Raw genomic sequence first — 26484 nt, 5'->3', positions numbered from 1 at the left:
CTTCTTCCATTCCCAGGTGCCGCCAGCGTCATCATCGGCCACCCTCTGGACACAGTCAAGGTGCGGTTGCCCTGTTGGTCAACACTCTGCAGAGTGGGGCACGGAGGAGTGTGTGCAGAAATGCACCTGCTGCGGGTGGCCAGCCCGGATGGGGGTCAGGCTCAGGGGCCTGCTCTGGAGTGGCTTCCCTCTTCACATGACAGTGACTTCATTTCAGTGACTGTCCCATTTCTGCCTAGGGGGAGGGGCGGGCCCTGTAAGTGTCCCCCTGCAGGTGTGGGGCGGCTAAGGCACCAGGATGGGGCTCGAGAGAGAGGTGGCCTCTGGGCCCGTTGGGAGCGACGCTTAGCTTAGCCCTGGCCAGGGAGTGGCATGGACGGAGAGGCCCAGATGGGAGCAGGACGGGCCGTATGCAGGAAAAGGTGCTGTGGCCAGTGTTCTCCTGACTGTGACCGAAGCCAGGATCCAGGCAGGAGGTGGGTCAGTGCTCACACACATGCCTGGTGTGCATGAGACTCGAAAGGTTGGCGCTCATGCTCAGGGCCACGTGTGAGGGCTGAGGCATGGGCGGGCAGAGGAAGCTGTCGGGGTCTGAGGAGGGTCAGGCTGGGAGAGCCTCTTTTTTTTGTGATAGGTTTACTAATGTTTTGTTATCCTTTTTTTTTTATTTTTCAAATTTTATTGAATCACCGTGAGATAGTTACAAGCTTTCATGTTTGGGTTACAATCTCACAATGATCAAACACCCATCCCTCCACCAGTGCACATTCCCCACCACCAATATCCAGGGTATACCCCCTCTTTCCCACTCTCCCCCTGTCTCTAAGGCAGACAATATTCCCCACACTCTCTCTCTACTATTGGGCATTATGGCTTGCAACACAGACACTGAGAGATCATCATGTTTGGTCCATTATCTACTTTTGGCATGCATCTCCCATCCCGACTGGTTCCTCCAGCCATCATTTTCTTAGTGAGCCTCTTGTTTTCATACAGAGACCCCCCGCACCGTGTTCTCATATAGAAGCGGGCCTCAGCTCACTCAGCAAGTCCAGGCACGAGGCATGAGGTGGTGCCAGGGACATTGTCCCCTACTTTCCCTTACCTTTCCCAGAGGGGTCCCAAGAACAGGGTTGCCAGAGTGCCCCTTCCAAAGCCGTGCCGGGAGATACCCCATCCCGCAGCTGTTGCAGGTCCCTTTCTGCACAGTTATCCCACCCCTCCCAGCCCCGAGCAACCTCAGGCCCTTCTGGGGGGCCCTGCTTCCCCCTGCATGGGGAGGTCAGCCCCATGTGTCCTGAAGAGTTGGAGAAACACTTCAGATGGAGACACAGGGGTGTGGGGGTGCACACTTAGTGCTGCCCTTCCAGGGCTGCTCCCACCTTCCCCTGCAATCCAGGAGGGGAGTGGGGTGCCAACCTCTCAGCTTGGCTGTGGCAGGCTGGGGGCTCCAGGCCCCAAAGTGGGTCTGGTTCTGGGCCTCCTGCCCCTCAGCTCACGCCTTCTCTGAGCTCCGGAGGAAATGAAGAAACCAAGGCAGGAGGTCCCAGGCCACCTGCCCCTCCACTCCCCCCTCCCCAGGCTACCCCCAGGGGCCACAGGTGCTTCTGGCCCTGCTGTGACTGCAGGGCTGAAAGGCAGGGCCCTGGTTCCTCCAGCCATGCAGGGACAGTGCCATCCTGGAGCCCCACCTGCCGCCCCCAGGTAATCGGAGGAGGAAGAGGAGGAGGAGGAGGAGGAGGAGGAGGAGGAGGAGGAGGAGGAGGAAGAGGAGGAGGAGGAAGATTCTGGTTTATCCAGAAGTGCTGATGCTGCATTCTGGCCAGAGAATCTGAGGGGAGGTTAGTGGGGGTGAGGGGTGGGTGGGTTCCAGACAGCACACCTGCCCTCCCCGCCCCACCCCACCACTGGGCTCAGGATCTAGCAAGGAGGGAGGGTGCGTAGGAAAATGACAGATCAGAAAAGCCAGAAATGTGTCAGGCTGCGCAGGCGGTGGGGGGGATGCTGGGGAGTGGGCACAGCCGAGGGGGCGCTGTCGGCCATGGCCCCTCTGGAGAGGGAGAGGCAGCTGAGGTGAGACCCTAGTGATTGAAGGAGCCAGAAGGAAGGAGCTGGGGCCAGACCACTGGGGAGCGGTGTGTGTGTGTGTGTGTGTGTGTGTGTGTGTGTGTGTGTGTGTGTGTGTGTGTGTGTGTGTGTAAGGGGGGGGTTGTCAGAGGACGAGCCAGGGCAGGTAGGGTGGGGTTTACTCCAAAAGGCACAGCCAGGCCAGTGTGTGAAGATGGATGTGCTGAGGTGAGCAGGGGTGGGGCATGGGAGCTGGAGAGCAGCCTGGGGAGAATAGGCAGGTGGGGAGTGGGGAAGCCTTGGGGCCGGGGCCATCTGTCTCCTACCTGCCCTAGTCCTGGGGCCACTGAGCAGGGGGGTCAGCTCTGCCTGCCCAGAGAATGCCCTGCCAGTGCTAAGTGTCCACGCCCTGCCAGGGACAGCCAGTTTGCCCCCAGCTGAGTGATCTGGCTTCAGAGCACAGCTGGGCTGCCTCAGGTCTCTGGAAACCCTACAAGTGAGTGAGTGAGTGAGGTAGGGAGGGAGGGAGAGAGAGAGAGAGGGAAGAAGGGAGGGAGGGAGGGAGGGAGGGAGGGAGGGAGGGAGGGAGGGAGGGAGGGAGGGAGGGAGGGAGGGAGGGAGGGAGGGAGGGAGGGAGGGTGTGGCTTCCATCAGACCTGGAGACTGGGGCACTGTTTTGAGGTCTCAGTGAGAGTGAAAGCACAGTTTGTGTCCCGCCTTCCCCAGCCCCTTGAAAACTCACCCAGCAGGTTCCTGAGTCTGCCCATGGACAGTCCAGCCGGGGACAGTGTCACCAAGAGGAGGCAGCAGGACCAGAGTCCTGAGTCCAGCGCCTGAGTCCTGCTGAGGCTGTTTCTCTCCCACAGCACAAGTGCCCCCTTGCAGGGTGGACATACGTTAGAGGTAGATGCTGTTTCCTGTTAAGAGCCTTCCCAGAACCCGGCAGGCATTCCGATTTGGCAGCTGCTGGTGCCGGAAATAGTACAGCAGATAAGGCATTGGCCTTGCCCACAGCTGACCCCAGGTTATCCCTGACACTGTACATTGTTCCACTGAGTATCACCCAGTGTGTCCTGACCCCTTCTCTGCCCCCCACCCCCCAAAAACCCAGAATTGGTAGCTGCTATTTCAACAACATCCTTCTATGTTAATTTTTTCCCTGAGTTTTCCATATCACGTAAAAAGGTCTTGCTAGAATGTAACCATTTGGGACACGTGATTAAAATGCCCTGAGTCTCTGGGGAGCACTCACTCGGGATGCTCTGAGGACAGGCAGACAGGCGTATCCCAAATGCTTCTCCAGTGGCCCAGCCATGGAGCTGCCCCCTGGCTGTCCACCTCTGGGTGTCACGGCATGGAGAGTGGAAGCTTCTTCTTTCAAAACCAAGTAGACATGAAAACGGTGAGCCCGTGATAGGTAATGTTCGACTGGGTGTGAGAGGCAGGGCTGCTGAAGGCCAGAACCATTTTCTGGGCAGCTGTCACAGATGACCACCAAATGGGCGGCTTCTGAGCAGAGAAATCTAGTTGCTCAGAGCTCAAGAGACCACAAGTTCCACCTCAAGGTGTTGCCAGGCTGTCCGGAGGACCCATCCCAGAAGCTTCCTGAGCACAAGTCCCTCACCTCTCAGCTGCCCTCCTACCCCCTCCGGAACCTAAGCTTAAGGTTGCCTGTTCCCAGAGAGGTCACATTCCCAGGCGCTGGGCTGTGAAGATTTGGACTTGGCTTTTGTTTGTTTTATTTTGGGGTCACACCTGGCAATGCTCAGGGGTGATCCTGGCTCTGCACTCAGGAATCACTCCTGGCAGCACTCAGGGAACCATCTGGGATGCCGGGGATCAAACCCAGTCAGCTGTGTGCAAGGCCAGTGCCTTACCTGCTATACTATAACTGACCCCCTGGACTTGTCTTTTTCAGGGAAAAATCTCAGCCCACTGCAGGGACTTACAGAAATCTTTAAGTATTGGCTTAGGAGGCTTTGTACATGTCAGGAGCCCCCGAGAGCTTTGCTACCTTGCCCTTGTGGCCAGCAGGACAGGGCATTGTTCTCTCCCCGGAACAGCGTTCCTTGAGGCACCCCTCATGGTTCTACCTAAGCTGATGAACACGAAGGCCTGGCTGCATCTTACAAGGCCTCCCCACCCCTCAGTCTGTTTGTATGGATTTTTTGGGACGCTGGGGATTGGTCCCAGGGCCCCTCATATAAAGCATGTGCTCTACTGCCAAGCCACATCCCTCAGCTCCCCCGTAAAATCCTTATTCTCCTCCACCACCACCCCAGTCCTCTGGTCCTTGGCTTGTATCTCTCCATGGCCCTTGTCCTTACCTGGTGGAGATTATTGACTATCTTTACCACCCCCTCAGCTGTAAGTTCCCTGAGGGTAGGGTGCTGGCCCTGTTGCTGAGTTCCTGGAGACTGAGACAGGGACTGCTACAGAATCGGCCCTCGGGAAATATTGGCTGAGGACTGGAGCAATAGTTCAGTGGGTTGGGCATTTGCCATGGCATACGGCCAACCTGGGTTTGATCCCCAGCATCCCATATGGTCCCTGGAGCACCACCAGAAATGATTCCTGAGTACAGAGCCAAGAGTAACCTCTGAGCATCATCAGGTGTGGCCCCAAAACCAAAACCAAAAACCAAAAAGAAGAAAGAAAGAAAAAGAAATATTGGCCGAGTGAGTTGATAAATAATATGCTTCCTCTGACCATGAAAAGTCATCCTTGGGAGCAGCGATGCCAACGGTGTTGTGTATCTTCTGTGGTTATAAACTAGTTAGATGGTTATTTATCAAACTCTTCTCCATGTGAGGAGGCCTGGCTATGAGCTCAGAGGAGAGGTGCAGGTGAGGGGCCAGCAAACGGAAATTTCAGGGAATGTTGAAAGTTGGTTTCACAGGGGCCACACCCAATGGTGCTGACCTTGCCTCACTCCGGATCATGCTCCAGCCCAGGGATATGGGTCTGGAAATATATGTGGGCCCCTAGGGTCCCACCCAGAGCTGCTCAGGTGGGTCATACAGTGCTGGGGATCAAAAGCAGCACCTCAAGCCCTGAGCTCTGTCTACCATGCAGGCCTTCTCCCCAGCCCTTGAAATGTATTTTATTAAGAAAATGTATTCTCACATTTCCTTCTTAATCATACATGTGAAAAATAATGAAAGAAGCCCCTGATTATTCTAGAGTGGTTGGAAAACCAGAAGTTCAATGCAAAAAAATACCCCCATGACTTTCACCTCCCAGCCCTTTAACATGTGGCTTCTTCCAGGGCCTTCTCCACTGGTGGAGAGATTAAGCTCAGGCTGTCCCAAGTGACGTGTTCGCTGGCACTCTGGGCCTTCGTGTCTCAGCCCACCCTGGGCTCTGTGGGCAGCAGCGTCTGGGTCTCTCCCTCTGCACCTCTCATGGTCTCTTCGGCCGGCCTCGGTGCAGAGTAGGGACTGGCCGAGTGTTTGGTGCAGAAACATAGGCTGGCCATCTTAAAAGAAGTGCAGTCTCGGAGTCAGGGCAAGAATACAGGATAATACAGGAGCAAGCGCTCGCCCTGCATGGCTGGTTCCAATCCCCACCAACACATACGCACCTCAAGGTGCTGCCCAGGGTCGCTCCTGAGCACAGAGCCAGGAAGAGTCCAGACCACCTCTGGGTGTGGAGACAGAGAGAGAGGGGAGGGGGGAGGAGACGGACAGACAGACAGAGACAGAGATAGACGAGGGAGAGAGAGACGAGGGGACAGGGAGAGAGAGAGAGAGAGAGAGAGAGAGAGAGAGAGAGAGAGAGAGAGAGAGAGAGAGAGAGAGAGAGAGAGAATCAAGCCTTTTTCATGGCTGCCCTGGGGTTGATCCCTGGCACCACCCATGGTCCCCCGAGCCATGCCAGGAATGATCCCTGAGCACACAGTGTGTGGCTCAAGCCCCCTCTCACCCACCTGCCCAGGAGGAGGAGCCCAAACCAAGCCAAGCCAAGCCAACAGTGGCACCGTTTCAACCCTTATGCTCAGCCCCCAGAGATAAGCAATAGTGGGAGGAGCCACCTCTGGGGGAGGAGCCACAGGGAGCACCTTCTGGAGGCAGGGAGGAATTGATATTCCAGGAACTGGGTCTGCACCACATGGTGGGCACGGGGTGGGGGCATGGGAGAGACGTGCGTGTGGGTGAGAGGGGGCCCGGGTAGGATCTCCTGGGGCCTTGGAGGGCCCCGAGCTGGTTCCCAGGGTGACAGTGCCCCTCCCTGCTTCCCATAGCTGGGCCCAAGCCTTCTAACTTGCTGGGGAAGGTCAGGCTGGGGTGCTAAGTAGATGCAGGTGAAGGGGTGAGTGGGTGCAGGGGGCCAGCGCCAGGAGGGACAGGAGGGGTTTGGAGGATAAGAGAAGGCCACTCCTGGGAGTATTTCCGACAGTGACAACCGCATTTTGTGCTCCATTTTTTTTGTTTTTGTTTTGTTTTGTTTTTTGCTTTTTGGGTCTCACCCGGCGATGCACAGGGATCACTCCTGGCTCTGCACTCAGGAGTTACCCTTGGTGGTGCTCAGGGGACCATATGGGACGCTGGGAATCGAACCTGGGTTGGCCGCGTGCAAGGCAAATGCCCTACCTGCTATGCTATTACTCCAGCCCCATTTTGTGCTCCAGTTTTAGCCATTATAGTGATTGTAGTGTCCATTGGTTTGATTTGCTTTTTCTTTCCCCTGCAAACAGGCCTCCCTTATTCTCTTGAGCCCAAGGGGGTAGCAAGGCCTGAATGAGCTGCAGGGGAGGGAGCAGGTAGGGCACGGAAGTGTAGCACCCCGGGGCACTGTGGGGACCTGCACCCCCTGCTTGGCCCCTCACTGCCTTGTTTGTCTTTGCAGACTCGCCTGCAGGCTGGCGTTGGCTATAGGAACACCCTGGACTGTATCCGCACGGTGTATAGGAGGGAGAGTGTAAGTGCACCCGAGCCATCCCAGCGGGAGTCCCCTAGGGAGGGGCAGGGCCCGGGAGCCTGCTTGTTCTGCTCTGGGCGTTTGGCTCGAGTTCCACTCTGGCTGTGCCCCTGCCAGACACTGTATACCCCTAAACGTACCTGCTGCCTCATGCTTTCGCTGTTTTCGTTGTTGTTTTCATACATGTTGTTTTTGTTGTTGACGAAAGGAACAACAGCATGCTTTGTGTGATCTCTGCAAATGTTTAGAGTCACATGGGTGGAAAATTCCTGCACAAACAGGGGGACCTGTCAGTTTCCGCGGTCCCAAGGAGTGGCGGGTGACCCCCGCACACACAGGCACCTCTTTGTCTAAAGCCCGGAGCTCCTCATTCCACATGCCCAGGACTGGCTTATCCCAGAGGTCGCTCCGGTCCTCCTGGGGACCCAAGGGTTTTGTCTTTCGATAAGCCTCTGCAGAGTCCTCCTCTCCTCAGCCATCCTCCTGTGCACTGGCAAGACGGTACTAGGCCCCTCTTTCCTTGGAAATCGCCGTCAAATTCAGAATGACAGAAGCACTGATACGTGCCCAGCGTGAGCTCCGGGCTTCTCCTTGAGTCATGGGAACGGGACCCCTAGCTGACCTCATGCAGGATGTGCCCTGCACTAGTGGGGGACCCTCTGCCTGCATGTGGAGCTTCCCCCACAGCTGTCCATGTGTCTCAGCTGCTGCTCTAACTCTCTGGGTTCAAAGGCTTTCCAACCCGGCGGGCCCGGCTGGCCAGCCTGGTTCTTGCTATTCTGGGGTGATGTGGGATTCCTCCCTCCTCTGAAAGCGCCCATTGATTCTCCTCCTTGGCACCTCTTGCCCACAGTGGCTGCCAACGGGCCTCCCAGCTCCAAGTCGCACGGGGGGGCTGTGGGCGTTTCTCTGAAACACATGGCACGGGGCCAACTGGCACCCCAAGTCGCCGAGGGTGATCCTGAGCAGCGCGTGTGTATGCGTGCACATGTTACATGTGTGTATATGTGTCTGTGTGTAGCATGTGTGCCTGGCCTGCGTGTGTGTGTGTGTGTGTGTCTGTGTCTGTGTGTGTGTGCATGTGGACATGTGAGTGTGAGGGGTCCTTCTCTGGCGAATCAGGTGCAGTGTGTGCACGCACACCTGCACACCAGGATGTGTGGCTTTGCGCAGGGCCTGCATCTGTGCGGAAGCTTCTGGCACTTTGTCAACTTTGCCCCCGGCTAAATCGTGTGCTCGGCCCTGGCTCCTTCAGGAACCTGTGGAATTTTCCAGCCTCGGCTGGAGCGTCTGTGGTGTGGGGAGCGCAGTGAGGGTGGATCCCCAGAACAGCCTCTCCCCGGCACAGAAGCCTCTCCCAGCTGCCGTCCTGGGAAGTCCCCTCTCTGTTCTTGTGCCAATAGGTGCCAGGACAGCTCAGGGCTGCCACCTGCTGCGCTGACCCCAGTGCCCCTGGGGCTGATCCTCATGACAGACTCAGCCCTTCGGGGGGTCTGTCCCGGGTCCCCTTTCCCCATGCTCCGACCCTGGGCTCAGGGTGGGAAGGAACTGTTCCTCCCTTGCCCTCTCCTCCAGGGCCTGGCCCTCAGGAAGGGTCTGACAATGCTTTGTGGCAAATGAGGAGGTCAAGCCTGTTGCCCAAAGCCCACCAGGCTCTGGGACTCTGCAGGCTCCCTGTGCCACAGGCTGATTTCCTTCCTGTGCGAGAACACTCCAGCAGCAAACATGGGTGTCAGACCTGGTCCCCGTGGCACGGGGGACAAGACTCCACGGAGATCCAGCTGCTCCTGACTAGGAGACCCGCCCTATGGGCCCATCTCTCCTCTCTCCCCTCTCACATCAGCATCTCCCCCGCCTTCCACTGGGGTTCTGTGATGCTCAATGCTGTTAAGGACACTTTCCTGCGTGCATCATCCTAAGGCCACATCCTCCCCCTGCAGCCCTCACCCCTCTGCCCGCAGGCAGGCTCATGTTGCCCTCCAGGCCTGTTGCCTTTGGTCGTTAGTTGCTTCCTTCCTATGTGTCTTTCTATCCCACATAGGAGCAAGATCACTCGTCTCACCCTCTCTGGACTTGAGCACCACGCCCTCCACTTCCTTCCTCATGGCAGCAAACTGCAGGGTTTCGTCCTTCCTTGCAGCAGAGTGTGTCCCACTGCATGGCTTGATCCAGCCATGCGTTCCGGATCTTTCCAGATCTCGGGCACTGTGATTAGTGCTGCACTGAAACTAAGAGCACAGATGTTTTTTTTCAGAATGGAGTTTTGGAGTCCCTGGGGTAGATGCTGAGAAGTGGAATTGCAAGGTCTTATGGATACTCAATTCTTATATTTTCGAGGAGGGCCCACATTGTTTTTCGAAAAGGCCGTCAGCAGACCTTCCGGCCAGCAGTGGAAGGTTCCTCACACCCACACCCACACTGGGTTTTTTTTTTTTCTCTTTTATACCCAGCACCAACTTCCACTCCCATCACATGTGTATTGATTTTATTTCTCTGCCGTGGGCCCCCGCCAGCCAGCAACTCCAGGCAGCAGGGCTAGCATGGAGGGCCACTCGGAGAACATGGACACCCAACTGTGGCCACCCTGGGCCCTGACACTGCCCCCTCTGGACTTCCCCACAGATCTTTGGCTTCTTCAAGGGCATGTCCTTCCCCCTGGCCAGCATCGCCATCAATAACTGCTTGGTGTTTGGGGTCTTCAGTAATACCATGCGGTTCCTCAACCAGCACTACAGCGACAAGCCCGAGGCCAGCCCGCCCACTGCCCTGTCCCACCTGCTTCTGGCCAGCATGGTGGCGGGGGTGGTGTCCGTGGGGCTGAGCACGCCTGTGGACCTCATCAAGATTCGGCTACAGATGCAAACACGGCCGTTTCGGGAAGGTAAGAGGCCGGCACGGGACCCCTGGGGCTCTGGGATCTTGCCTGCTTCCCCCGACCTGGGATGTGACTTGAATGTCCTTCTCACCAAGCAGGGCATCAGTGTTGTTAGGTAAGAACCCGCCACTCTTTTTGTTTGTTTTGGGACCACCCCCAGCCTTGCTCAGGGCTTACTCTTGGCTCTATGCTCAAGGGTCACTCCTGGCAGATGCCAGGGATCGAACCAGATTGGCTGTGGGCAAGGCAAGTTTTGTAGCTGCTCTACTATCACTCCAGCCCCTGTCACTCTGATTCATCTACTGCCATCACTTGGGGTGACTGCATGCTTGCTGCTGCTGGATACTTGCTGAGAACTAAGTGTGTATTCCCGTCACCCTGCCCCGTGCCCCTTCAGGAGAGGCAGGCATTGTTGCTCTCCCCATTTAACAGATGAGAAAACTGAGGACCCCACAAAGCTAGAAAACCTTACTCAAGAACTCATAGTTAATTTTTCAAAAGCGAGGGCCCGCTGCATTTAATTGGTATACAATGAAACCTCAGAATTGTTTGTTCATATAAAAAAATTGTTAGGGTTTTTGGGCTACACCCAGCTGTGCTCAGGGCTGACTCCTATTCCTAGCTCAGGGATCACTCCTGGTGGAGCTCAGGGAACCCTACATGGTTCTGGGAATCGAACCCAGGTTGGCCACATGCAAATCCAGAGTCCTAGCCTCTCGCTGTGCTAACTCTCCAGCCCCCTAATCAAGAAGTTTAAAAGGAAGCTGGAAGATGCTCTACTATCACTCCAGCCCCTGTCACTCTGCTTCATCTACTGCCATCACTTGGGGTGACTGCATGCTTGCTGCTGCTGAATACTTGCTGAGAACTAAGTATGTATTCCCATCACCTGCCCCATGCCCCTTCAGGAGAGGCAGGTGTTGTTGCTCTCCCCATTTCACAGATAAGAAAACTGAGGACCCCACAAAGCTAGAAAACCTTACTCAAGAACTCCTAGTTAATTTTTCAAAAGCGAGGGCCCGCTGCATTTCATTGGTATGAAATGAAACCTCAGAATTTTTTGTTCATATAAAAAAAATTGTTAGGGTTTTTGGGCTACACCCAGCTGTGCTCAGGGCTGACTCCTATTCCTAGCTCAGGGCTCACTCCCGGTGGAGCTCAGGGAACCCTACATGGTTCTGGGAATCGAACCCAGGTTGGTCACGTGCAAATCCAGAGTCCTAGCCTCTCACTGTGCTAACTCTCCAGCCCCCTAATCAAGAAGTTTAAAAGTTGAGCAGCAGGACGTGGGAGCAAGTAGGGGCCCTGAACCTGAGCCCGCACTGCCTCACCCCTAGCCATGCTGCCCATGTGGCAGCTCCAGTGGCCGGGGGCTTCCCGCAGAGGATGCTGATGTGAAGGGGCCACGTCCTGCCCCCCTCCCTCCCACACCTCTCTTTAGCCCGACGCCCTGACCTTCATTCCTGTGTGACTTGGACCACAAGCCACTCCACTCGTGCCTGTCTGGCTGGGAGGAGGTTTCCGCCTCTTCTCCGGGCATGCTGGACAAAGGAAGATGGAAAGACCCATGAGTCAGGTCTGAGTGGAGAAGCAAACTGGGGGTGTTCAAAGACAGATTTTGAGAATTTGAGGTCTGTTTCCCAGCTCTCCTGTCTCCCCATCTGCTTGGCCCCTTCCCGGCTGACCTCCTCTCAGGTCTCGATGACTGGCCTGTCACTCCCCTGTCACTTCCCATGTCCAGGAGGGGCTGGTGGCTCTCACAGGCTTCTGCTCCCTGGCAGCTTTCCAAGTAACCCCTCTGTTCCCAGATGTTCTCAGCTGTGCCCCCCAAGCCAAACCCCAAAACCTCCTTTAGGAGCACCCCAGTCGCCGGGGTGCCTTGGTTCAGCTCCCTGCCCCGTCTGGGAGTGCTGTGCAAAGAACCAAGTGCTGTGTGTGCCACCAGCGCCCAGCGCACTGCCGGGCTCTGCTCTGTGTCAGGGGCTGACCCCTCAGATGCATACCTGAGGCAGGGCTTGTGGGCTAGCTCATGGCTTATAGCCTTCCCCCCTGAATTGCCATCCACTTCCTGGGTGGTGGTGATGAGTCATAGGGCCTGTGGCCACATACTGAAGCCAGAAGTCACAGGGCCACTGTCTTCTCTGCTTCAAGACAGCATGGCAGGTCCACGGGAGACCATTCTGGCTCTCTGAGAGGGATGAGCCTGGATTGGAAATGGGGCAATGAGGGGAAGTGCAGATCCTAAAACACGAGAAAATGCCAAACGTCCCAAGGCTGTCCCTGGTAGTATATGAATCAGCTTCCTTTTCCTTTTCTGTACACTCAGTTGAAATGTTTTCAAAGGAGACACCCAGTTTTCATATCCAGTTTTGAACTCAGCAATAGAACAGAAATGACTCCATGTTGTTGAAACAGCATGTAAAATGACTTAAAACAGAAAGACCGCAGTTAAAGTAGATTGTGCTCAGCCATTCAGTGCTCACATTCAGTGTGGTGATAATCCCGGTTCCAGAGTTAGTCTTCCTGCTTTGAAAGCTCCCCTCACCAGAGCCAAGAACTCATGGACCATGCACCAAGCCTCAGTTGCCTGGAGTGCAAGGCAGGACTTAACAGTAGTAGCTGCTTTACAACCAGGTCCAAAACTCAGCAAGGTGTCCCACACACTGAAAACAACCAAATAAGTGCTAGCAATCAGATTTTAAACTCACTGTTTCACTGTATTCCCGCTGATGAACATTTAGGCAGTTTACAGTTTTCCCTCCTTGAAAACTAAGGATGTGATCAGCATGTTTGTCCATAAAGAGTTGCCTTCATTTGGGATCCTTTTCCTCCATGTGGGCTGGAGCGATAGCACAGCAGGTAGGGTGTTTGCCTTGCATGTGGCCGACCCAGGTTAGATTCCTTCACCCCTCTCGGAGAGCCCAGCAAGCTACTGAGAGTATCCCGCCCTCACAGCAGAGCCTGGCAAGCTACCTGTGCCATATTCAATATGCCAAAAATAGTAACAACAAGTCTCACAATGGAGATGTTACTGATGCCTGCCTGAGCAAATTGATGAACAACGGGACTACAGTGCTATGTGTGGGTTCTTTGATTCATGAGTTGGTCAAAGGGTATGGTCATTTTTGAGATTCTTGGTACATATTGTGCAACTATTATGCAGAAGTGTTGTACCCAGTTGCATCACAGTGGCTGAAATGTAAAGGGAACTTCCATTTGCACTGACTCTGGTTGTACATTTAGTAGCTATTTCTCACGAAAACTTTCCACAGAACAGGTGTAGAATTTCTCCTGGGTCCTCTGCACTCAGCAGGCCAGGAGACCTGCACTGAGTTCAGGCTGTGCCCTGGGAAGGAAGGCACCTGTGAATAAACCTTCCCCTTTTCAAGGCATCAGCACCCTGTGAGTGGACTCAGGCCTCCCAGGGTGCCCGGCTGGGTCTGAGCTGTAAGTCAGGGCTGTGGTCCTCGAGGCTGGCCACCCTCCTGCCGCCTGGGCCAAGTCACATCCTGGAGGCAGTGGCCAAGGACGCTCCTGCCTCCCCACTCTGGGAGCTTGTGGGTCTGGGTTTTCATTAAGGGCCTAGTTAACATGCAAGGCAGAATGCCTGTGGTATCACAGGAGGCAGCGTTGCGGAGGAGGGGGGACCCGGGGGGAGGTGGCCTTAACTCTATGCTGACCACTGGCAGGGGCACCAGGTCCCCTGAGGCAGAGGGCTGCTGTTGGAAGTCTTGCAGTTCTGTTCCTGCACTGCTACCTCAGAGCTGAGCAGAGTAGGCAAGTCAGAGAGAGCAGATGCAAGCCCCTGCCTGCAGGGAGGGAGCACTGGCTGGCGAGACTCTCAGGTACAGCAGTGAGAGAACGTAGGAGGTTTGGGAAACTTCATCTCTGCCTCAGCATGTTAGGATGCTCCATACAGGTGGTAGCCTTGAATGGGGCTAGGAGTTGGGACCGGGGCAGGGGAGGGAGAGGGTTTCACAGCAAGGGAATAGAGTCAGGGCAAGGCAGCCAAGGGGCAGCCTGAGGGAGCTCTTTGGTTAGTGCAAGGTGGGGGCCGGGGGTGGGGATGCTGGAAGATGCAGGGTGAGGGTCAGCACCTGGGGTTCTTGGTGGACGATGGGCTGAGATCCAGCAGATAGTCAAGGGTTTTGAACCCCAGAAACTCTTAGTCCAGCCAAGAACTATGTAGGAGGAAGGTGGACCCAACTTCTGGAGGAGCTGGGATTAGAGCACTGGAGGCAGTTTTGGAGATTGTCACAGATCAGATGCTGGCCACCCCAGATCCAGTGTCCTGGACTTAACGACTGGGGGTGGGGCAGACGGGAAGTGGCCGACAGGAGAGAGCCAGGGAGGACATCAAACCAACATCCAACCGGAGCGTAGAAAGGCTGAGTGAGTCTGCAGGAGGGGGGACCTGCCACGGAGAATTGGTGGCAGATGAAGTGTGTGAGTTGGTGCTTGGCATCAAGGTGAGTGTGTCAGGGGAGGGGAACCTGCTAAGAAGGTCGTGGAGCCCGACTGGCAACTCCTGGCTAACTGGTTGGCAGTTCAGTGCAACGGTCTGAGGGTAAGGTGCTTCCCAGGCCCATTGAGTCACCCTGGTGGTGCTGGGGGCCTCCAGGCTCATTCCTGGTGGTGTTTGGGAGACCCTGCAGTGCCAGAAATGGAATCCAGGTTAGACCTGTGCTAGCATGTGCCCTGACCTCTGTCTTAGCTCCCTGCCCCTTGGCACGGACTCGAAGGTCAGCAGTTGCCTCTGGTTGCTGCTGCTTCTGTTTGGGGACCTGGTGGGAATAGGTGGTGGGGGTGGGGCAACTTGTGTGGGGTCATGCCGAGTTAGGCTGCACAGGTGCGGAGGAACCAACACCAGGGCGGGAGGGAGAGACAGGTGTATGGCCAGCAGAGATGTGGTCGTTGGAATTATGACACCAGGTGCAAATGTGGAGGCGCACTGCAACAGAGAAGGTGGTGAGCATGGAAGGGACATGTGAGTCAAGGACTCGGGGTAGCAGTGAGAGCTGCGATGGCCCTGGGAGCTGCAGACAGACTCTCCCCTCTCTGTGAAGATCTCTGCAGCGACTCTGAAACAGCCACTGTCATTCTCTCTTCTTCCTAGGTAGAGAGACTGAGACGTGGGTGGGTCCCTTGTCCTGTTCATTCATCCGCTGCACAGAGAAAGGGGCATGTCATATTAGGAGAGCCTTGCAAGCTCCCCATGGAGTGTTCATATCCCAAATACTGTAGAAGATATATACAGACCTCTCAGAGAGCCTGGCAAGCTACTGAGAGTATCCCACCCACACGGTAGAGCCTGGCAAGCTACCCATGGCATAGTCGATATGCCAAAAGCAGTAACAATAGGTCTCATTCCCCTGACCCTGAAAGAGCCTCCAGTCATTGGGAAAGACGAGTAAGGAGAGGCTGCTAAAATCTCAGAACTGAATGTAATAGAGACCTTACTAGTGCCCACTCGAGTAAATCAACTAACAATGGGATGACAGTGACAGTGACAGTGAGGAAAGTAGTAGGGGACAGCAAGGCCAGAGACAAAGGGATTGAGAAGGGAAAGGGCTCCTTTCCCACAATCGGAGAAGAGAATAAAAGAAACAGTTTAGGGGGGATTTTGAGGCTCTGAGGAAGGAACTGAAGGCTTGATTCTGAAAACCTGCTCTTCTGGATCCAGGATCATCAGGGTAGAATAAAGGGGCAGAGGTTGGTCTGAAATCCAGGAGAAGGTTCTAGTTTTGGACGTGCCGAGAGGAGGGAACAATCCAGGTCAGATGGGAAGAACAGAGTGTTAACTGAGTTGGCTCTGGGGAGGGAAGGTCAACGCCATGCTCCAGAACACAAGATGGTCTGAGCTCAAGAATCCCCATGGAGAGGAAGTGAGGCAGAACCCTTTCCTGGCTTTTCCGAAATGGCTGGTGGTTGGGGATGTCACCAACTGTACCTCACAGGCCCCGAAGACAGTTTGTCTCTTTGGTAACGTAGCTTAATTGCCACCATAAAGATATGTGCCTGCCAAGGAAAAACACTCTCTCTGGGCACAATGGCCTCAGGGAGGAGCAACTTCTGATACAGCATATTTTCTAAGACTCAGTGTAGGGCAAGAATTCAGGATGCTGTGTTCATGCAAGGGGCAGCCATCCAACAAGTAAAGTAGGGAGTCTAAGTGGGAAGGCAGGAGCATAAGAAAACATGTAAGAAACCTGTTGACAAGCCAGGACCATAGACCCAGGAACATTTCTAGTAGTGTGTAGGCTGGTAGTAGGGAGTGCTAGCTGGAGCGATGACAGCCCAAATGTAGCACAAGAAGATTGGTGGAGAGATCAGTCCTATAATCCACATAGTTCTGCAGTTGAAGAACTCTGCCTTGAGTTCTGGGCATTTGGATTTGTCTTTGTCAAACTGTGGTCCCAAAAATCTACTAGAGATTAATGAAGGTCCATATGGCATAACAAGTGATTGTACATTGATGACACATCCATTTTTTCTTTAAATCAGTGGACAAGAGCAAGTGTTGTTTCACTTCTAGACTTGACAGTGGTTCTTGGTAAGTGTTGGTCTGTGTGGAATCTGCCATCTGCCAGAAAAATTTGGCATCAGGCCACAATTGCCTGAGGTTGACAGGTCCAAAACTTCCGGAATCTGGAGTCACATCAGGACAGAGTAATAAAAATAAGAATAACCATTTACTTCAAGTAAAGTTCACTTGAACAACAAAAATTTTGGTAAAAAATAAAATACACTTGCCAATGTTCTCAATTAATTTTCATGGAATCCAAATGTGGGGGAGAGGCCTCTTGCTCTTTTTTGAGGAAAACTCAGGCCGAGACATTCTTTGCACCAGGTGGCAAAGGAAATTGAGCCCCATCGCAAAATCCTGGCTTTTCCTCGTCCAGAATTTTCTGCTAACCCACGGGTCTATCTCAAGAGGCTGTTGGCACATGCTGCCAGATTCCTTAGAAACAGCAAGATGAGTGGCACAGGCTCTTCTTAGTGGGTCAGATCCAGGGAAGTGCCCGAAGGGTGCTTCTGCCCACTCACCCCCAACTATAAAGGCTCCCCAGCTAGTGCCTGATAGATGTCGCCCTGAATGGACGCTCCCACAGCACCCTAGACACGTGTGTCACTGGGGCCCGGACGGCAGATCTTTCAGCAGGGCTGGGTTTGAATGAAGGCACAGCCTAGGAGGTGAGACTAAGGAGGGCCCGGTGCCGAGACATCCCCCCAACACTCACACTCTTGTGCTCATTGAGCAGACGTTGAGGCACCAAGAGGTCATGTAGGACTGGCAATCACATGCCCACCAGGAAAGTCGTCCAGAAACATACTCAGAAATGGCACGCAAAGGACCCATTCTAATAGAGGGTCCAGCTTTGGGGGGTCCCAGAGTTTTCTAAAAGGACTCTTTTTTAAAAATGAGGTCCAACTCATAGAATTTAGTGTCTGTGAATTAAGAAAACACCCCAGTTATTGTGGGTTGTTTGTATATTAAAGTCACAAGAGGGAAATGACCCTGTAAGTGTGTAGAAGCTTTAGGACTCCTGCCCGTCACATGCATCTGGGATGCTGATAGACCCGTGGCTCCCGAAGAATCGTTCCATGGCTTCTACTGTTATTTGTGAGACCCCTGACCTAGATGCACTGAAGCCCAGAAGGTAAATCTGAGCAGGGACCAGAAGCCTCATCTGTAGATGGCCAACTTGCCTGTCGAGGATGGTCTATAGAAAGTGGCCCTGAGAAATATATGTTCCCCACTCCCTATCACTTTCCTCCTTAACACACACACATGCTCCTTGTATATTTCCACTTACCACTCATCCCCACCCCCACACCACACACCAAACATACAAACCCATACCACATAACACCACCACAGACACACATATCATACACACCTCATATACCACACACAAGTCCACATAGCACATACCACGCACCACACACAGACATATATCCCGCATATATTCCCCTTACCCCACACACATACATCTCTCTCTCTCTCTCTCTCTCTCTCTCTCTCTCTCTCTCTCTCTCTCACACACACACACACACACACACACATACACACACACACACACACACACACACACACTGTGCCTTTAAGTGCGGAGCCAGCCTAGTCTACCTTCCCAGTTTCTGTGGTCACGGTCTGCTGAAGAAACCAAACAGTGTCTGAGGTGGGAGAGAAATGAGATGCAGAGTCTGTCTGGGAGAGGGCTGTGGCTAGCTCCTTGCTTCTGGAAAAGGGGATACGAGTGGCAGCTCTGTGGATACCCCCACCTATGACTAAGTTTCCATCTTTCCAAGCTGGGAAGACCCCCCCAAACGAGATGGCTCTGTGGGTATTTCTTCAAACCTGGAAGTGGCCCACCCCTGCAAGAGCTAAGCTTGCGGGATGCCCTGATCTGGCAGTGCAGGAGGCCCGTAGACTCTGGGCACTGGTGAAGCCAGACAGTCGCCGCATGTGGTGAAGCAGGGACAGAAGCAGTGGTAGGGACTGATCTGGACAAGGGTATCATTTTAGACCTGGTTAGACCTGTCCTCAGTCCTGAAGGCCAGGAGCCCAGGAGGGATGCAGAGACGGTTTCATTGATCTTGAATTTCCTGCTAGTCTTGAGTCCGAAAACAGAAAGCTGAGGGCATTTTAAGTAGCTGAGGTGTGGAACCGGCACTTCTCCTAACAAAAGGCCCTGATGGGCTCTTTATTTCAAGAACCCAGAGGTGGCAAATGCTCTTAAATAATGATCAGTTTGATTCATCATTTTATCCTCAGAGCAGAATAAAAAAATTCTAACTAGAGAAAGAAATACATGTCTGCCTAGAAGAAATGATAGCTTGCAGCTCTTCACCTCACATGCTCCTACTCAGGCCCAGCCCCCTGCGGGTTGAGTAACAGCTGAAAGCCTGAGGGGCCTGTGAGCAGGGAACCCCCAGGCCCTCACTCCATCCTTCTGTGCCTCACATTAGTATGCATGTCCACCAGTGCTGTGGTCACTGCTGCTGGCCATCACCCTGCCTAGCCAGTTTTTAAGAATCACCAATGCTTGGTTCCCACAGTGGAAGTTGGTCCATTGCTGGGCTCCCCAGTGGCTCTGATTCAGAGGTTTGCTGAGGCTCGTAGACAGGGCTCCCAGAGATGTCCCCCAGGGCCAGGCAGGGCATCTCTGGGTCTGAGCACCAGAGGGGAGACCCTAACAGCTGCAGATGCACACGAAGCTGTGATCTCCATGGCCTAATGGCCACTCCGGGTCTCCGTGAACAACATCGCATGACCTCACAAAGTTCTTTTTCATGATTAAGATAATTTTCAAGCTCTTCCTGGATTGGTTGAACAGTGGATGAATAGAGCAGCACGGAATCCAGCAAGCAGAGAGGGAGCTCCTATCTCGAATTCTGTCGCCTTGAGGGCATGGTGGTTAGAACTCCAGTCCATGTAAGTGGACTGTTGATTGGCTTATTTCAAGTATGAGACATCATTTCCCCAGCAGGGTGTGGAAACACGGGGACGTGCAATTGGCAAAGCTCAGCAACGGTGCGCTCAGTAAGTGGTGCCTTTTGTTGGACCCAAATTAGACCTCAACTGAAAGTGATTGATCTTCACGGGAAGGGGATAGACTGCAGAAAGGGAAGGAAATCCTGCCAAGAACCCATTATCTCGATGCAGGAAACATCACACAAGCAATGAGGAAGGTTCTCTTAGTCCAAAGCAGGAACGTATACTCTTAAAAAAATGTCAGTGTCATAGAAAACAAAGAAAGCTTGTAGACATGCCCTGTCTCAAGAGTCCTTACAATGAGATGTAATACCGGATCTTGGACTGGATCCTGGACTCAGGTGAGGGGAGTGGCAGGTGAGAGACTATAAAGGTCACTCTGAGCTCCCAAGACAATTCACATATAAATGGTACGTTAGGTTAAAGTTTTGTCAGTGTAGATTAGGAGCTGATAACTGTGCTATGGATTTTTTATCTTAAGAAAATTTCCCCCATCTTAAGAAAAGCAAACTGAAGTCTTCGGGGGTGAAGAAAGGGCCACTTATATAAAATTGACGCTCTGGGGCCAGACAGATAGTAAAGCAGGTAAGTTGTTTGCTTTTGCATGTGACCGACCCAGGTTCGATCCCCACTGAGCACTGGCAGGAGTGATCCCTGGGTGCAGAGCCAGGAGTAAGCCTTAAGTAAAGCCTGGTGTGGCCCAAACCACCCTCCCCCCAAAAAAGAAATTGACCCTAAATTGGTTCAGAAAGTAAAATTATGCAGGAATATGTAAAAAGGAAAATGCATGTGTGTGTGTAAAAAAATTCTCATTGCTACCCTGGGAGGAAAAATAAAGAATGGGTTTGGTTGTGGTTTGGGTTTTGTGGGCAAGGCCAGGTCAAGGTTTGGTGAATGTTTGACTAGTATCAGCTCCTCCAAATGAGGAAGATATTATCAGACACGCTCCTTCTATCAGTAACTCCTGGAAGCCACATCATACTCCCAGCTGATTCAGTGCAAACCTTAAGTTGAGGTCAGGTCAGTGTTACGGGGCAAGGACTGTTGAACATGACCGAAGTAGAGTCAGAGCTACGGGATAGTGGCATCTGCTCAGTTTCATGGCACCACGCCTTTGAGTGAGATCAGAGGGGTCAAAGGGAAGATACTACCCATAAGATTTACCACAACGAAGTTTTTGCAACTATATATATATATATATTCATATATATACACATATATATATATACATATGTATATATCTGGGGGCTGGAATGATAGTATAGCAGGTAGCGCTTGCCTTACACGTTTTTGCAAATATATATATATATATATGGGCCGGAGTGATAGTACAGCAGGTAGTGCTTGCCTTACACGTGGCTGACCTGGATTCGGTTCCTGGCATCCCATATGGTCCCCCAAGCATCACCAGGAGTAACTCCTGAGTGCAGAGCCAGAAGTAACACCTGAGCATTGTTGGGTATGACCCAAAAGAAAAATAATAATAATAATACATTGGCAACGAGGAGGGTGGAAGGAGATGCAAAAGGCTTTGCAGTATAAACTTATCCAGAGGCTCCTTCTGCTAGCTCCATACTATGTTGTTCCAGGTGATGGAGGCTCCACCTCACTCGAAATGCTGTGCGAGTCAGAAACAGATGCTTATCAAGCAATAAAAGCTCAATCGCTTATGCTTTAAGCCCAGACAGATGTGAATGAATTTCTCTGTTGTTTCCCCCTGGAAAGAAATGGAGACAACAGGAATTTTGGTGGCAAGACCAGTTAGAGGCCAGGCCAAGCTTTCCCCAACATTTTCCATTTCCCCCAAACAAGCAGCCTCTTGGCAGGAAGCTCCCCTTTAATCAGTAACTCTGAAAAGTCACCTCAGAGCCGAAATTGATTGCTGGAAACCTTGACTGCGAGGTCATATCATTGTGATGGGGGCACGAGCATGGACCAGACTGTCTGTGCATTGGGCCAATGGCTGTTTCATCTCACGGAGAATCTGGGAGGAGGACTTGTCCAGTGCTCTCTTGATGGGTCTTCAGAAATCCACTGTATCTGATCTTGCTCTGAACTCAGATGATCTTTGCCCCCAAAGTGGTTCCTGTCCCTGCCCATGACTCTAACCTGGCGTTCATCAACCTTCTTACACCTGCAGGCCAGCACCTGCCCTGCCCACTGGACTAGGGACCAGCAGATAGAAACATGGTGGTGGGCGTTGTTCTCCCCACCTGCCGACCCGCCCCAGCCTGTGGGACCAGATGATCACGGTTCTAGGATCTCAGCAGAAGTGAATGAGATTCCCCTGGGTGTGGTGCTGCCCTGGCTGAGAGGCCTGCGGTGGGTGGCAGGGACTGCTCTGCCCCCAGGCAGGCTGAGTTGACTTAAGCTATGTCCCAAGCAAACAGAATGTTTCCGCTTGACCTCACCTACTTCTGGGATGAGCAAGAATCCAGGCTGCCCTTTACTCCCCCAGCTCCAGTTTGGACTCTGGAGTCATGATGCAGGAGTGGATCCTAACCTTTCACTCCATAAAGATGGGACTGTCAGGGTGGGGGAGTAAGGGGAGGGACTCGGGAGGGCAGTGCTGGAAGGAAGTGGCCTGCCTTTTGGCCAGCGCCTGAGAGACCCAAGACAGATGCCGCCAATGAGCAGTTAGGCCAGGCTGGCCAGCCAGCTGTGTTCTGCTCCCTCATGGCCGCATCATGTTCATTTTCCAAGAGGAAACATGCTGTCTGTCTCTTCCCTGGAGTCCCACCCTGAGTCAAAGTTGTGCTAAAGGGTTTGTAGAAGTGGGAGGCGACAGCTGAGTGTGGGGAGAATCAGGTTGGAGGGCTCAAAGGGAGAGAGCAAGTCTCTATTTGCTGTCCACACCTCGTCCTTAGAAGAAGAGGCAGATGCAGGAGCCCATGGTGTGCTGGGCGGGTGCAGGGTCAGACTAAGAGACAGCTGTCCTGGGTTCCCGGGCCTCCACACACCCAGGATTCTCCCACAGTCCCACCCAGGCCACAGTGAGTCAGTGAGGACCTGCCCAGCCCTCCAGCTAGTGATCCTGTCCCTGATTTGTCCTGGACACTGCAGGCTCAGCTATAATAGGTGACAATGTATTCCACCTGTGTTCCTTCCACCATGCTGTACAGGTGCTTACCTTAGTCACATGCACAGAGTTCTCTCTCTCTCTCTTCTCTCTCCTCTCTCTCTCTCTCTCTCTCTCTCTCTCTCTCTCTCTCTCTCTCTCTCTCTCTCTCTCTCTCTCTCTCTCTCTCTACTCCTGGCTCTGTGCTCAGGGATCATTTCTGGTAGTGCTCATGGACCATATGTTGTAGTTCCAGGGATCAAACCTGAATCGGCCACACCTAAGGTAAGTAAGAGCCTTTCCTGCTGTGCTGCCACTCTGCTCTTTCTCTCTCTGTCTCTCTCTGTCTCTCTCCTTTAAAAAAATGTTTTTCCAGGGATCTAGACTAGCTCATGCCTTGCAAGTGTAAGACCGGGGGCTGGATCCCCAGCACCAACACACATGAACGTTTCCAGCTTCATTGAGAGATCATTGACTTCTGACATTTTTCAGGCAGGCAACATGCTGAGCCAATTATGTGTAGATCATAAAATAACGTTAGCTAGCACCTCCATGACCTCCTCGGCACGTGGTAAGATGTTTTAGGAGCTATTTGGCAACTTTCAAGTATCTAATACCGTGATGGCTTATCTTTTGAAAGATAAGGAAGCAAAGGCTGGAAAGGTGGCCCTAAGAGTGGGGGTGGGGGTGGGAGCCTGAGCAATAGTACAAAAGGCAGGGCACTTGCCCTTGCACGTGACCAACCAAGTTTAATCCCCAGAACACCATATGGTCCCTGAGCACTGCCAGGAGTGATTCCTGAGTGCAGAGCCAGGAGTAACCCCTAAGCATGCAGGGTGTGGCCCCCCACCAAAAAAAAAGAAGGGGAAAAGGGCTTGAAGTGGTGGGCTGGGACCCATGGCAATCTAGTCTACTCTTACCATTCTCTGCTAAGTAAACACCCCCCCAGCACACACACACACACACACACACACACACACACACACACGCACACACACACAGAGTGGATTTTTCAGTCTCTTCTTCAAGGAAGAGCTGGCAAGCAGTCTGTCTTCTTAGTAAGACAGTGATGGTGGAGAAAGACGTCTGGATTTTTAGGCAGCTGGTACGTCATCACCTGGCCGGAACTGTCTCCAACCTAGCTCAGCTTGCTGCCAGGAACTCCCTGTGGGGATTTCAGAATCACAGTCTGAGCTGCCAAGGTTAGGGTTGGTGAAAGATGCGCGGCCATGTGACCAGGAACTCCTGCCTGGTGGCCCCAGGGCTGGAGAATGGCAGTGCCTTGCCTCAGAGGTTTGTTTTCTCCTCCCCTTCCTTTGCAGGCCGCCCCGGTTCGCCGGCCCAGAAAGCGGCCCTCGGGGAGCGGCCAGCCTACCAGGGGCCCGTGCACTGCCTCACCACCATCGTGCGCACCGAGGGCCTGGCCGGGCTGTACCGGGGCCTCAGTGCCATGCTGCTGCGGGACGTTCCCGGCTACTGCCTCTACTTCATCCCCTACGTGCTCCTCAATGAGTGGCTGACACCCGAGGGCAGCGCGGGCCCCAGCCCCTACTGCGTGTGGCTGGCGGGCGGCGTGGCAGGTAAGGGGGACAGTGTGATCCTCTCTCTGTGCAGGCCACTGCAGCTGGGAAGCCTGCCAGGCCCTTCCCTGCCCCCCAGGACCAATCTTTGCTCTGTGCTAGGCAGAGAAAGGAAATGCTAGAACTTGAGTTGGTTGTTCATTACAAGCCCCGTCCCCTCCCCTCTGCCGCTGGGGAGAAGGCAAATCTCTAGTGGGGGGGACTCCATCGACTTCTGCCCAGGTTCTGTGGAGCATCTTCTCTGGGTCAGGCATTCCTGGGCTTGGCAAAAGGACCCGATGGCCATGCTTGCCCTTCTGAACCCGGCCCGCCGCCAAGCTCCCTCTTGGGGGATTGTGTCTGCTCACTCACTGCATTGGGCCTCAGTCTCCCATTTTCCAGATGGGAAAGCTATGGTTCAGGGATCATAGTCACTACAGCAAGGGTCACAGCCAGGGCTGACAGCCTCGCAGGGATTCCACGGACAAAGGTGCAGGTGGAAATTCTGACGCCCTCCAGGGATGTCTGCACCCTCTAACCTCCTGCCTAATTCCTGCACTGCAACTCCGTTTCTTTTCGGGTAGACGTTGATTCCTTGCAGATGTTTTCAACACTCACAACCCACGCCGTTCCCCCACCCCACTGTGTATTCCCATCCCCACTTCCTTGCTCCACTAGAGCCACACGACTATCTGCAGCAGCAGCAGCGTGCTCGGACAGCACCACTGGGCCTTTGCACCTGCCTTTCCTGCTGCCTAGGCCTAGCCACGGGGCAGCCTCAGAGGAATTTGCCAAATAGAGGCAAGACCCACTTTGGTGAGGGGAAGGGCGATTGGAGAACATGTGCACACACACTGCACACACCACCCTCCTGAAGGAGGTGGCTGGGCCCGATGGGGAAGAGAGAAATGCAGCCGAAGGCCGAGGAAGGGGAGAGGGTGGGGGCTCCGAAGCGTGTCTGCTGCAGATGGGAAAGACGTGCTGGAGAGAAGAAAGTCGCCGTCCCCCCATCCGCAACCCCAGCACTGTCATCAGAATTAGCCCTACTCTGAAACTTGGCAAACGCATAACGTGGCTTAGTCCCAAATGAGACTGTTCCCCCTGTAGCCCCGTCCATGTGCGTCCTAGCCCAGGCCCTGCGCCTAGTAAGTGCTCACCTAAGAGCCCCGTCTACCCTCCTTCCTGGTAGGAGCAGGTCTGAGTGGTGACCCCCCTCACCCCAGAGCAGTGCCCTGCCCCCTGCAGGGGAAGCTGCAGGCAGTCCTGGCGGGAGGCTCCCAGCGGGCCATGGGCAGGGGCCTCTGGGGGCTGGACACCACATGGGCAAAGGGCCCAGGACACGAGAAGCCTCTTTGGGAAGCCTTGGGCTCCCGTTATAAAACCTCACTAACCTGTTGCTTTGCACTTGGGCATCCATTGTTTTTCTCTCCCCACTCAAGAATGTGCCACTCTCTGTGTTTGTACGCTAACCTGGTGCTGGAGACCTCGGAACACAAAAGTGGTCAAACAGGGGCCCCGAGTTATCCTGTAGCGATGACTCAGGCAGTGGTGTGGCCCCAAGATCCGGAAAAAACAAGTGGGTTTTAAAGACAACTGCCCACTGTCCTCTGCCCCGTCCAGGAAGGCCCTGCCCGGTCAGCAGGTGTGTGCCAGAGAAAGACTGCCTCAGGGAGCCCTGGCCTCGACCTCTGGCCCCGCCCTGGCCTCTGCAGCTGCCCCATGAAGGCTGCCAGGCTGCCCTGGTGGGGCCTGTTCCTGTTTCTCCCACAGAAGCTGCTACTCAGCTTCCCCTTCTGTAGCCCTGACCGTGGGACTGGTCTGTGCTGACTCTTCCCGGCTCCACTTATTGGTCCTCACAGCAACCCCACCCAGAGAGGCGCTGCCCCGTTAGCAGATGAAAGACCTGAGGCCAGAGAAGGCAGTGGAGTGCAGAGTCTCAGAGTGATGGCCAAGACCAGCCTGCCGGGCTGACCCATCCCCTTCCCAAGCAGCCTCCTCTCTTTTTTTTTTTTTTTTTTTTTGCTTTTTGGGTGACACCCTCCAATGCACAGGGGTTACTCCTGGCTCTGCACTCAGGAATTACTCCTGGTGGTGCTCGGGGAACCACATGGGATGCTGGGAATTGAACCTGGATTGGCCGCGAGCAAATGCCCTACCCTCTGTGCTATCGCTCCAGCCCCCCTGCAGCAGCCTCTTGAGTCTCTGAATGGTGGGTGTCTACACCCCAGCACTCTGAATGGTTGGCGATTATACCCAGCACACTGTTTTTGTTTTTGTTTCTGTTCTTCGGCTTTTTGGGTCACACCCAGCAATGCCAAGGGGTTACTCCTGGCTCTGCATTCAGGAATTACTCATGGCAGTGCTTGGGGGACCATATGGGATACCAGGGATTGAATCTGGGTCAGCCACATGCAAGGCAAACGCCCTACCCACTGTACTCTGCCCGTACATCACTCTGACCCCACACCCAGCTGTCTGAATGGTGGGCGTCTACACCAACACTCTG

At 53.9% G+C, this 26484-nt stretch overlaps 1 protein-coding gene across 1 annotated transcript in view; it reads left to right on the top strand.

Moving 5' to 3' along the window:
- Nucleotides 1-26484, top strand: part of SLC25A48 (solute carrier family 25 member 48) — a 38451-nt gene that overhangs the window by 5912 nt on the left and 6055 nt on the right. Inside the window, exons 2-5 of the mRNA XM_055142436.1 lie at nt 17-60; nt 6916-6987; nt 9610-9868; nt 23742-23999. Of these exons, the coding sequence (XP_054998411.1) occupies nt 17-60; nt 6916-6987; nt 9610-9868; nt 23742-23999 (633 nt within the window). The remainder of the gene's footprint in view (nt 1-16; nt 61-6915; nt 6988-9609; nt 9869-23741; nt 24000-26484) is intronic.

Source organism: Sorex araneus, chromosome 6 (assembly GCF_027595985.1).
Source record: "Sorex araneus isolate mSorAra2 chromosome 6, mSorAra2.pri, whole genome shotgun sequence".
In the NCBI taxonomy this organism is placed as follows: Eukaryota; Metazoa; Chordata; class Mammalia; order Eulipotyphla; family Soricidae; genus Sorex; species Sorex araneus.
This window is presented reverse-complemented; position numbering and strand designations above follow the sequence as displayed.